This window comes from Athene noctua, chromosome 1 (assembly GCF_965140245.1).
Source record: "Athene noctua chromosome 1, bAthNoc1.hap1.1, whole genome shotgun sequence".
NCBI lineage: Eukaryota > Metazoa > Chordata > Aves > Strigiformes > Strigidae > Athene > Athene noctua.
Window position 1 is genome coordinate 205,974,516 of NC_134037.1, and position 13,402 is coordinate 205,987,917.

At 39.8% G+C, this 13,402-nt stretch overlaps 1 protein-coding gene across 3 annotated transcripts in view; it reads right to left on the bottom strand.

Annotated features, from left to right (window-relative positions):
- The window catches only part of CLYBL (citramalyl-CoA lyase), a 179,662-nt gene that overhangs the window by 25,441 nt on the left and 140,819 nt on the right, over positions 1–13,402 (bottom strand). For all 3 annotated transcript variants that reach the window (XM_074930805.1, XM_074930798.1, XM_074930814.1), the window contains exon 3: positions 3,193–3,381. In XM_074930805.1, the coding sequence (XP_074786906.1) occupies positions 3,193–3,381 (189 nt within the window). The remainder of the gene's footprint in view (positions 1–3,192; positions 3,382–13,402) is intronic.

Sequence of the window (13,402 nt, forward strand, 5' to 3'; positions counted from 1 at the left end):
GCGCTCCCCAGCCTTCTAAGTGGCATCCGTATTATTCATTACGGCACCGTTACCCTTTTGTTCAATAGGCTTTTCTTCATAATTTTTTAGCTTACCTAGGAAGGCCTTAAAAAGGAAGTTTAATTCTTTGAAGACCAAAGCTTGCCAATTTTTTCCATGAGACCAGTTCACAGCTAGCTCTGAGCTGCCAGTGGGGTAGCCCAAATTCCAAAATCTATCATCTGGAAACATACAAAAGCTCTTGCACAGATTTTTCCCCTTTCAAAAGGAAAAAAAAAAAAAGAGGGGAAAAAACCCTCAGTCCTATATTGTAAATCTATTATGTCTGTCCAGATCGAGTAATTTGTGCAGAGATACACATATCGCAGGTATGGCAAAAATATGTTAGTAAATAAAGACAAAAATAACATATGCATATATTTTAAATTTAAGGAATATTCGACTATTAATGGATATCAAAGGAAAGGGAATTTTAATCATCTCTCCATTCAGTCTCAGTTGGGTAAATCATATCTAAGAGATTTGCATAAATATAAACCATCAAAGACTTTTCATCTTCAAAGGGGGTTTCAAGACCCTATAAGCTTTGTACTGTAATCATCGCAGGTCACAACCCTGCAGGAATAAGGCTGCTATGGCAACATAAAAAACTAATGCTTAAGGCTTAGCATAATATTCTGACTAATAGAAAGGAAACTCATTTTAAAAGCTGGCAGCCTATTTACCAGAAGCTGGATTAGAGGTGTTATTTCCCCTTTTAGTTTCCCCCCACCGCCCCTCCCCAAAAGAAGGAAAATCTAATCACCCAGATCTAGAAAAAAAAAGGTTTCCAGCAATTTGCAGTAACTTTACAATTAGGCCAAAATAAATCACAGCTTTCTTCGATGAAGAATTCTGCCCTTCCCATCCCTGCTTTGCATCGTCATCGTGGCCCTCTCGGTAACTTTTCCTTGGAGAAGAGAATTCCACCCAAAAATGTGCAAGGAGGGAAAAAATAATAATCAACGCAATTCACACATGTGAGTGTACAGTATGGCAGGTACTATAGTGATAGAAAACAGTAAACTTCGTCCAGGCAAATGCAGAAAATTAGGTAACATAATGGCATCAGCACGTATTCTTAAGACTCCTATCTGATTTTTGCTTTTTAAGGGGGAAGAAAAAGTAAAAAGTGCTACTGTGTTTATATTTTAAAGTGCAAGTTAAAGCAGCAGAGATTTTATTTTGTTTTAAAATATTTTACACGTCACACTCCTGGGATTTTTGCTATCTTTTGTTTTGAAGGTAAACAACAAAAAAAAAGCACATTTAATTAAATATTGTCTCCCTTCCTCCCCCTTTAAAAAAATTTGCAATAAGCACCAATACAAAAGGTAACGAGTGGAGAAGTTTCAATTAATTTTTTTTTTTTTTTTTTTCAAAAGGAGACGATTAAATGTTTCCGGCCCAGTAAAGTGTTCATTTCAGGGAGAAAGAGGGGAAAAAAAAAAAGAAGGCGGAGGGAAAAAAAAACCACAAAGCTTGGGGAGGGGATGAAGTAGCAAGGCCTCAGCAATTCTTTCAATTCCAGTGCACACCCAATAGTGTGTCAGGAAGAATGCACACTGGTCGGGATTTGTGGGAGAATTGTCCCGCCACAAAGGAGGGAGAGTTACGCTTGTTATAGTCCAATAAGCCATGCCAGTCAAACAAGTACCCACACTAGGGACAAAAGGAAAGCAAGAGATTCTCACACAAAAGAAAACAAGTAAGCCCATCTTTTAGTTGTGCATCAGCCTCCAGGTTTTCTGCTGCACATAAATAAAAATGAAGAGGGGGGGTGTATGTGTGGGGGGAAATAAACAGCTTCTGGGAGGCTGAAAAATCATGCCAGAGTGAATTTTGGGATGATGGGAGAAAAGAAGGCAGTGGCGTTAAGCAGAGTACACTCTTTGTGTGCAAAGGTTGGGCAAAGTGAGAGGGAAGCAAAAGGCAGACCATGAGGCAGAAGTTGCTGGGGCTGGCTTGTTTTTCAGGATGGAAATCAGTTAGCAAGAGGAAAGGTGGAAGGGGATGAGGGGACAAAGAGGCCCCGCATCCCACCTCCCCGCAAAACCTACTTGGTGGCAGCAAGGGCCCTGCCAGTTTGGAAGCATGAATATTCATTACTGACAAGTTACATCTAACACTTACATGGCTGTAAACCCTGAGAGGTATACTCTGGTTAATTTAATTAAATGTTGGTGAAGGGGATGGTGTACCTTCCACCGTGAACGATGGAGGCCAAAGGGGCAGCACCACAGAGTGGATGGGGCTCGTCACGTACCCAACGTATTTGCTCAGTTGTACGCTCACGCCCTATCTCAACGGTTTGATCAAGGTTAGATGCTGAGATTAAAATAGATCCTAATACATCTGCCTGCCTTTCATCACAGCTTGCACGCGTGCTAGTTGCTTGGCTAGCGGTTTGCAAAAATATAGAAGTGAATAATTTAGTATTACTCCTTTACTGGCATGTTAGAGCAATAATGGTATATCTAAACAAATGTCCTCCTTTCTTGACAATTAAAACAATTATAGTATAATTAGGCCTATTTCAAAGTTTTCTTAAGTAATTTGACATGCCAACCATTTACATTTCAGGTTTTTATTGGCTGAAAAGTCAGTCGTGAAATACAAACACACCTGCCAGCAATTAAAAAGGAAGAAATAGAGAACTGTTCAGGAAATAATATCTGTGCTAATTAAAAACACTAGTTAAAAGCTTCCTGTTTGTTTCTCCAGTTGCCCCAAGGAGTGACCTTCCCCCCAACCCATTTTTTCATATGTTGCTAACACGGTTTCCCCATCTCCTGCTTACAATGCATGTAACTAAGGTGTACAGACAGAGACAATAATTTTGCTTATTAGGACAGTTAGAGAAGAGTCAGATACCTACGCTTCTATTTTTGATAATATACTCTGACATCAATATTGATTCTTTGTTGACTGTGGGAGAAATAAACCTGGTTTTCTTTATAAACGCAAGGTGTTCCATGTATGCTTTTTATACAGCACATCTTACACACATTTAAATGGATGCATTTCCTAATTACTTTAGCCAAGCAACATTATTATATGGTATTTGCAGCCTTCCTCATAACTCAGAGTCTATGCCTGTGTGAACTTGGCCCAACAGCTTCAGTCAAAAGCTACTGTGTTGTTTGTACTCACCCATCTTATTTCTTCAACATTTTCAACCTTTGGCAGCATCATGCTTGAAGGAAGGGTCTTGGACTGCAGAAGCACTTCTAGATCTTCTTCTGCAAGACCACTGGACACGGAGTTTATCCTAACACACTTTTCGGCATGGCCAAAGTCAAACTCTTCAAGTGTTTTCACAACAGTCAGTCTTGCTTCTCTCTACAATATGTATTAGTTTAGAGGCACAAGAGAAGATAAAAAAAGCATTTTTTCTAGAGACAGAAAAGTGCATTGAGCAGAGAAGTTCTTGAAACAATGTGGGGGAAAAGCTAGACAGCAAGTATATTGGTGTCCCCAACATGTCTGTCACTCTTGGACTTTAATTGAACAGTCAGCACCAGCACCTCGCAATTTCACTTTCCTCATTTCTTTATAACTGGTAAATAAAATGATCAGGTTTTATGTCTAAGCATTTCTACACCACCACTTATAGAAAACAAGATTTTTGTGTCCGCTAGTGCTGAACATGTCTAACAAACAGAAATCTTTATACTCACCATAATGGTGTGGCACTAACTGTCTGCACTCACAAAACCAGCATATTATTAAATTTGCATAAACCAATTCATTTTTGTAATTAATCTCTATATTGCCTGGATGTCAGTAAGCACAGATGTACATATACTTCTTTGGTTTTGCTATATAAATCTTCCTTCTCTCCACGTATCCAAAGTGTATTAAAGCCGTGCTAGAGTTTACAACTTGCATGTAAAAACAACACCAAAATAACTTGGAGATTTTTCTTGACCCATATGAAAAAGCTATTCTCCTGCTGGCATAAAAAAAAATCTCCAAAGACACGTGCTTCCCATGGCCATTCGCTATTTTTGTGAATGTAAATTTACAAATCTGTTTAGTAGTTGATTTGCACGAAGAATACTTGCATGCTTTTCTGAAATGAAACGCATTTCTTGGCCTGGAGAAGAAGTTGAGGAAGGGGGGGAAGGAGGGTGCTGGGCTCCTTGCTTCCTGCCAACTGCAGTTTCAACCCCAAATTCCTTCCACTTGCCAACAGCCCCTAACAAATTCGCATTGTCAAAATGCACACTTATCAAAAGTAATTTCATTTGTGAAGAGTTTTTATGGGGGCTAATAAAACTTTAAAGCTCCTGACTCACGGAGGTTCAGGAATGACTTTAACAATATGCAGTCACTGAATAGAGATGCTTTTCAAGAAAACAGGCAAACTCAAGGGGAAAAAATAAAAAAAAATCATCAAAGTTAATATCCAGGCTAATACCAATCAGCAAGACAGCACATGACAGTAGATTTAAACCAGACGGATGCAAATCTCTGCTGGCGAGAGGGGCAGAGGCGGTTTCCCAATGTGGTCTGAGTTAAACAGTGTGAGGGAACAGTAGCTTACAGTTGTCAGGTCCGATCAGAACAGGGTCTCCCGGGCCAGTTTAAGACAGCTCTGCAGTGTACTGATTTACAGGGCTGGGACCCTTGATAATTAGGGTAAGTTTAGAGAAAAGCAAGTGATGGCTCTTAACTGGTTAAAAGGAAGGAATAATGAAGCAGAAAGTTAATGAAATCTGAAGCAAACAGCCTTCAGCTTGGGGCTACTAGCCGTGCTTCTCTGAAGGTTGGGAGCATATGCCTGTTAATCGGACAGACGGGAACAAGGCGCACATGTACGCATCCCTGTGCTGCGATCAAGGGGCATGTTCAGAGGTAATCTCTGGAAAATACAACCCAAAACGTTCGAACTGCTGTGAATGGACTCTGACTGGGACCATTAGGAAAGCCACACAAAGATGCATGCAGTTTACTACAAACACGTCCAGCTGGAAGACAGCTCCGGCACACAGCCGTCTGAAATGGTGCTTCCGAATTAGGTAAACCAAACCATATGATGCCAATACCGGGTAATATAAATCCCCTATGTTTTCCTTCTCCAACCAGGGATAATGGGTTTCTAGGGCTGGGCTGAAAGTTTCTGGATATAATGCAGAAGGGTAGCTTAAAAACACGCTCCAAACCAATTTATGCTTTTAATTAAAGTCAGATTATCACCGTTTCAGCACACACTGATCCAATTTGCAAAAGAAAGATCTCCCCAAATTATCCACTAAGGCAGCATCCAATTCCTACTGAAGGCACATCTCTTGCAAACTTACAGCCTAATTCATTATAATTTTTTTCACATTATAATAATGAGTAGTAGAGCGTCTCATTAGCTATTTTTCTCCTCAGGCTGCAAACTCCCTTCCCAAAAAAGACAGATCGTGTCTTTCTAGGTATATTTCCATACAAAACACTTATTAACAGGCTGTTGCTGTTATCAATTTACATAAACTAAATGTGCAGCCCTCTGGTACGTATCCCAAAAATAACCAACAACTTCACTGAATTTATACCAACCAACAAACATGGGGAGGGGGTTGTTGTTTTTTCCCATATTTTAATAGAAAATATGTTGCTATGTTAGTTAACACACCCATGCCATCTGTTGGGTTGAGAATTGATGCATTTGCTTAGAACCACTACATTTTAGATCTGTCTGCTTAGATACCCCAGGAATGGAAACATTTCCCTTCCATGATAAAATGCTTCTAGTCACTATAGTTTCCACATCAGGATTCAATTTATGTTTCTAATTGTGGGACAAACTGAGAGGACCTGGCTGCCAAAGTCAGAGCTCGTGAGGGGGCTGACTTGGTGCCTACGCTTCCTACAATGGAGAAAATCCCATTGATGTTAGTGGGGTGTATCATATCCCCACCCAGGCTTCCAATAAAACATTTCATGGGTAAATAAAAAAATGTACTAAAACCTTTGACTAAATGTACTAAAACCATGGACGAAAGGAGAGCTCTTTCTGCCTCATTACCCAGGGAAATGTCGATGCTATTCTTGAAAGATCCATGCAAAAGCTAAAATTTTAAGCTAGGTAAACTACTTCAACATTGTAACAGTAGAGAAAAAAGTAGTCCTTGATACAGTAATGTCTTTATAGTAGTAGATGCAAGAATAAACACATTTTCCAAACACTATGTAAGGTCCCTACCAAGAATGGCCAAACTAGAAATTTTAAGGAATGGTGAAAAAAATTATTTACTCCGTTCTTCACATGAGAACCACAACACTGGAGAGTACTCTGTCGTGAATGAATAGCTGATAAAGAAATAAACCTGATTCTTAAGTAAACAATTTCATCCCCAGGTAACTTGGGATGGTGGTATCTCCATTGGATTCCACGTGGGCTGGGTTCTTTATCAAACTGAACAAGAGAGAAAGACAACAGAGAATTTAATGGTAAACTGATATTATTAAAATACACTAAATACGCAACTTGTGCTGGAAAACCCACTGGGAAAAAACCCCACATCGGTCAGAGTTGCTACTTTAGCATCCCTTCTGTTTGACTCTGTGGAGTACATAGGAAGATGTTCATTACCACATGCAGCTATGCCAATGAGAGAAGGTAAAGGTTTCAGTGACGCAGCATCGCCGACAAATCCACCACCACCCAGACACACAGACATTGACATTAAAGATGGGAATACGTGTGTGTTGCCGGCTCGATTGGCACCCATTAAACCTAATAACTAACCATCCTCATGAGTTCCTAGCTCTGAATTATCAAATCTGCAAAGAAAACAACATCCGTCCACTTTTACACTCCAGTGGAAGAGGTGGTCCCTCGCGGCGGGGCTGCGCAGTCTCGCCATCTGGAGAATAAATCGAGTGTGAAGTACAGTATAGTTTGGGACCAAGCTCCGTGGCGGCAGCGCAGCAGTTAGTTCATTAGTCCCAAACTTGCGGGGATTAGTGCGGTATCAGCTCTACTGTCGGATGGGATCAGGCAGGCAGAGCGCAAGACCTGGGGAAGGGGGTGGTGGTGAAGAAGGAGCCCCTCAGGCTTATTTATAAAACTACACCATATAAGCGCACCTAAATAGGTGCCTTTGGTAATAGTATTATCATAGTCTCCTACCAGCTAAATCAGTACCTTTCCTTTTTTTTTTTCTCCATTTTTTTCTTTAAGTTATATGTCAAGACATAGAAATTTCTGCTTCGAAACAGAAGGAATGCCACAGAGCTGGAAGCTCAGCCACCCACTCACCCTGGACACAGTGTTAATACAGCAATAACGAAGCAAAGATGGTCAGATTAACAGAATTTTGGGGACTGCAACAGCAGACGGAAAAATGACATTTTCTTCTTTTCAAACTGGTACGATACCCTACAAACCAGTTTTCCAGCACTGTGATTTCTAGATTTGCCTGATTCTGGGGACAAAATCTCTGTTTTGCTTTACCTTTATTGCCTAGTCTTATCGCCTTTTTTTCCTCAAGACCTTCAGGTCTTAACATTAAGATAGTGGGTATATTTAAAGATATGTTTATGTATAGATCTCATCCTGCTAACATCTTTTGGTGATAATTATTTGTATGGAAATGTAAATATATGATGTGCTAAAATGGCAGGCCAGGATCTATCATCCTCATTGCCATAATAAGTTTGCATGTTTCAAATGGCAGAGGAAAAATTAATTACTATAATCACAATTCAAGTTATTTTTTGTGACAGGTCTGACACGGTAAAAACATACAATTATGTGTTAATGTTACTTCCCTGGAGTGGTTTGTTTACAGGACTTGACATTGTTGAATCTTTGCCACTTATATTAGTGCATACTCTGCAAATGTTTCTCTCAAATAAGATTTTGCAGAAGTGCACATATATTATAAACCCACAGCACTTTTTGGGCAAAACTGAGTTTCTGCAGAGGGAAAGGCTGACATTTTTTACATGTTTAATGCTCCATCAGTGAAATGATGCCACATGGAATGATACTTCATTTAGTTTCAAATTCACAGATGAGACTGGCAAGAGGAAAGACAAATTACATTTGTTTTTAAGGAAACAAAGAGAACTGTAACCGCGGAGCAGAGAGTTTCTGAGAACAGGAGGTGCTTAGTTCACAAGACTTGCCTTCTACCTTACATGCATCAGGAGAATAAATCTTTGAAATAGCAAATACTTATTTCTAGTTCGTCTTGTTAGACTGAAAAACTGCTGTAAAACATGCATATATTGCAAAGCCTTCAGGAAGCTGTTACTAAATAATTTCTTATAGTTATCTTCGAGCAGATAAACAGGTGAGGAGTTTTTAAAGATTTAGCACATTTTCTTTTAGTTCAATAGGGAACATGCCAAACCCACCATGTAATCCTAAAGGAAAGAAGGGGCAGGAGTGGGGAGGAGGAGGGAGAATAGGGTCTCCCATCGTGTATGTTGGTGCTTCTCTGCAGTTCAGGCAAACGCATGTTTTTAGAGTGCTGTAAGATTCTGATTTTTCTGCCACTCTTGCCTGAAATCTTGAAATTCTTTCCTTAATGGTTATTTGGTTATTCAAGCCTTTTCTTTTTTTATACCAACCTTTTCACTTTTCTGAAAGAGAGATTCTTCATGACATAATGAGTCATCTAACTCTGTGCATCTCTAGCATCTGCTGCTTTTCTCTCTGCTCTGCTAATTGTCTTTACATGCAGTACATGGTCTAGCAACACTAAAATGAAGCAAACTTCCATGGTCAGTATTATGAACTAATCTGCAATTTAATTATGCTCTGCTGAGGAATCTTACCTTTGCCCATTTTCCTAGAAGTGTCATTTAAGGTCTAGGAAAGTATCAGTGTGCCTATCAATGATATTTATCCTGTATTTTTAAAGGACAAGATCTCTTAAAGCTGTTTATGAATAGCTAGGACCTGCTAGCTGCCATGGGAGCTTAGTAAGCCTCTCCCTCCCTCTACCAGTGTGGACCGTGTGGATCCTGAAGATATTAGATGGGGTCTCTCCAACATCACCAGAGTTGGGCAATTTCTATGAATGATGATCGATCAAGTAATGGCCTGTGTTGAGATGCTCTGAACATGTGGTACCAGAGAACAAGAACCTGAGGTCCACTCAGCCGGCAGTCCAAGACCCAGGGCTCATAAATCCCAGTAAAGCTTTAGGGGTGCTTCAGCTATGCAAGGACTACATTTTTGCTGAGCTGGAGTACCCGAAGATGTGTATATTAGTGCAAGAGCAAGACATTTTCACAAGTTGTGTTTAAGATACTTTTCCAACTCGTATGTACCTCATAGAAATTTAAACAGAGACCAGTAGCTACTTAGAATGAATTGGCACATAGAAATATTCATGTAATATGAGGACTTAGCATAAAAATACAGCATGGTGTGTGTGTATACATAAACACAGAGACAGGCTTATACCTTAAGACTATGTGTACAGAAATATTTCAAAAGGTTTTTTAATGGCAGTACTATATACAACAGCTTCAATAAAAGAAAATTTTGTTCATGTACGTAGGCAGCTATTCTTCAGTCTGCCAACTTTTATAAACACTTACAAAAGAGACATAAACAGCCTTTCAATTAAGACAAATCAAGCTAACACTAATTTAAGCTGGCTGCAAGATGTAGTCTCTTTACTTTATTCCCTAGCTTTCCAAGGATGCTTTTGGTTTTGTGACAGATTAGCATCACAAATGAAAATTCTTTAGAAGCATTAGTGTTAATTAGCCTTCCTGGACAGTCCGAATGAGCTGCTTCATGAGACTACAAAATACTCTATCTGATGTATCAATTAAAAAAAAAAAGGCTATACCTTTCTTTCATCTAGCACATGAACTTAACTGTATGTTATGCTAATTTTTATTTAAAAATATTCTAGTTTAAGGTATATTTACTTGCAATGATGTAATTAATTATTATGGAAAATGTGTACATTTAGACATCCATTTCTTATTTTTATAAATACATCTTTTTGTTAATGCTGATAATGAAATACACTGCTGTCCATCAAAAGTCAATCTGCTTTAGCAATACCAATCCCTGTTCAGCAACTGATTTCAGGTGTGGTGATTCTAAGTGAGATATGGATCAAACGTTTTGAAGATCAGCAAATGGGTACCATCAGAAGCTCTGTTTAATTACTGCCTCAATTATTTAATAAATTATTTGAAAAAAGCATTAAAGCCAAAAGGGGCGAACATTAAACAGTGTGGAAAGTTAAAAGCAAGCTAAAGGCAAATAGAAGTCTATCAGAAAGAAAACAACTGGCCAGAGGCTTACACCTGCTTGTACTGAAGGAGCCAGCATCTGCCCCAAGCCGCTTAGAAGCCCCTAGGAACGAAGGCAGCTTTAAGAAAAATCAGGTCAGCTGTGCCATGTCTTTCTTCATTCCTCTTTTCTGGAAGAAACTTTTCTCAGTACACCTGCAGTCTCAATAAAACAGGGTGTTCAAAGAGAAAGCTTGGAACGACCGTGCATGTTTTTTGGTATTGTGCAAATACTGATTAACAGCTCTTATCTCAGTTTTCATGAAGTTCTTTATTTGCCTTGGTAAATTAGCAAATTAATATTCTGTAATGTGATCAAAATCCCACAGAATTCCCTAAATCCAAGTGTTTACAGGTCATGTTCACAGTAAAATTGTTACTTGTGCAAAAAAGCTCTCACCTCTTCATTTTCCACTTACATTTTTAGACATGTGTTTCCATGTAACAGGTTTAGCGTGGGATTTATGACACTAACTGGTCACTGAGGTATCTTATGTTGAGCAAGGCACCCCCAGGAAGTCAGCCCACCAGGTGGATTCTTGTGCCATCTAGAAGATGGCTTCTTAAAACTTCTCATCTCACAGGCAGTTTTTAAAAGCAGATTATCTCATGTAGCCCTGTGTGGCCTTGTGCGATCACATCATTTGTATCAATTTCTGCTTATACACCTTCTGAGAAAATCTATACCATCAGATAACTTAGCTCCCAGCTTCAGCTGAAGGTCTTGGACCCTGACTGTCCACAAGGCACAACTGCTCATTCACACCTAGACTCCCCTTTTGAGGGAGTGAATCAGTTTCCTCCAAACCAAAACACAGCGAGTGGTTTTAGAGATGGATGTCTCCAGGCATCACGCCCAAAGAGCAGTATGGGCAGGACTACGCCAAGTTCACCTGCCTCCAACCTGCTCAGTCCTGTGACGCTGCTCCAGCAAGCTCTGTGTGCCTTCAGTCCCATATGCCATCTTGCCATGCCCCAGGGCATGCAACATGTATCTTCAGCTAAAGGTTAAAAAAACCTCACATTGATACGGCATTTTGTTCATATTATTTCAGCTGCTGGAACTGAAGAAAACTACCCAGAAAAACATACTGTAAGTCCATCAAAGCCCCACTCTGTGTCATGGGGAGACCCAGACCCATGTGCTATGTATCTGTCACTGCAGTCAGTCTGCTCTGGAGGTTTGCCCCTCCACAATGTGGACATCTGCCCCTCTGCCCCAATAGGCAAGGGGAGCAGGGATCTCTCCTTGGATCAGATGCATTTAGCATTGTAGAAGTAGCCTGTAATTGCTGTAAATACTTCCATGGGAGAATAATGCTAGGAAGATGTTCAACACAGGAAAGTTTGGCCTAACAGGATTCACGCTAAATTGACTCTCACTTTCCTGCAAAGAAAACTTGTTTTACACACATATTTCTCAGTCAGTGCTTACTTTAAAGACCCACCTCACTACGTTGGATTTTACCAGAAATCTTTCTTCTTTCTCTACCAGAAGGGCTTCCTTCTGATAGAGATGACACTTGGATGGGTGCCTGGGGTGGGTCAAGGAACCCAAACATCCCACTCCACCCCAAATGCAGGTTTTAGCACCTCCTGTAGGCAACATTTTCTCAGATGCTCCTAATGATATGATGAAGCTCATTACAGCTAGCTGTTCACTCTTGGCAGAGTCCCTGAAGGATGGGAAGCAGTACAAAAGCAAGTGCACCCCCTTCTTTCCACCCCCACGCCCCTGAAGTGGGAGAGGGGAAACAACACCGGAATGCCATGTCCCATGTGTCCCCGCATCAGCAGTGACTAGCTGAAGCAGAGACTGAGCCCATGTATAAAATAAGATTAACTCCATGACTCATGTATTCATGACAAGGAGTAAGGACCTTTTAGAAATTACTCGTTTTCTGTGGTCTAAACCAAACCTGGAAATGTGAATTTTTTTCCTGCCTAGACTTATGATTGCTGTTAAAGGAACTAAGATTTTTCTCCAGTTTTAAAGTGGGACCTAGGAGGTGCCTATTTTCTAGGTCAAGTCTCCCCTGTGTCAATCCTATGGTTGTAGTACAGTGTTTGTACATCACTGATAGATGCATTGTACTGGTACAATATAATACACTTCTTTATAGACATGTAGAGAAGAAATCTTAATTGTTTATTGGTGTTGGAAACCTTTCTAAGTTTCTCATTCAGATATTCTTGATTGCAGTAGGACAAATTACTGGAACTTGTGACATTTCTTTCCCTAAGCTTTTCTTCAACCATTTGTGGTTTTTTTTTTTTTTTTTTTTTTTTTTTTCTGATGAAATCAATTACTTTTAAATGCTAGGCTGACTGAGAAGGTGTTTCTTAGTGGAGCTTCTGGAATATGGGCAAAAATTTAAAGTAAAGTTGGTGCATATTTCCCAATAAAAGGATAAGATAAATCACAGTATGTTTATTTCTGAGAGATTCTACCCTTTTCAGCTTATTCCCAATCCATGCCCCACTTTTTCTCCATGCAAGCATTTCCAATGCAACTGTTTTTCAAGCCAAGATGCAAACGGGATCACTGAAATAATCATATTAGAAAAACTCAGGTTTATTTTATTTCTGAGTGAGAGAGTAGGATTTTTTTTAACTCCAGACCATTTCAGCAGTCCCATTTACAGCATGGCCATACAAATAACTGCATTACTGAAAGCAAGGGTTGCAAGGGATGACACAAGCAGTTAGGAGGGGCAACATGGAAAGGGGAACTTCTTGAGCTGGTTTTGTTTTTTCCACCAGAGACAACTAGCTAAGCACCTATTATTTCACTTGTTTTGTGCTAATGAGGTGAGTAGCAGGTGGGATTCAAGCAAATGTCTGCATCATGTAGCAATCATCAGTAGGAGCCCCCGGTTTTACATTCACACATTTCTACCCATAATGTTACCTCAGCATAACTGACTGAGGTATCTGGAAGCAGGGCACTTAGTTAAATCATCGATTACTTGACTAACACAACTTTTGCCTTCACTTAGGTTGCTCCCTTCATAATGTTTTAGAATCCTGAACATGTGGGCTCCTTCACCTGTGTTTTTGTTACCTACTCTTAGATCTGTCCAAGTCCAAATCTGACATG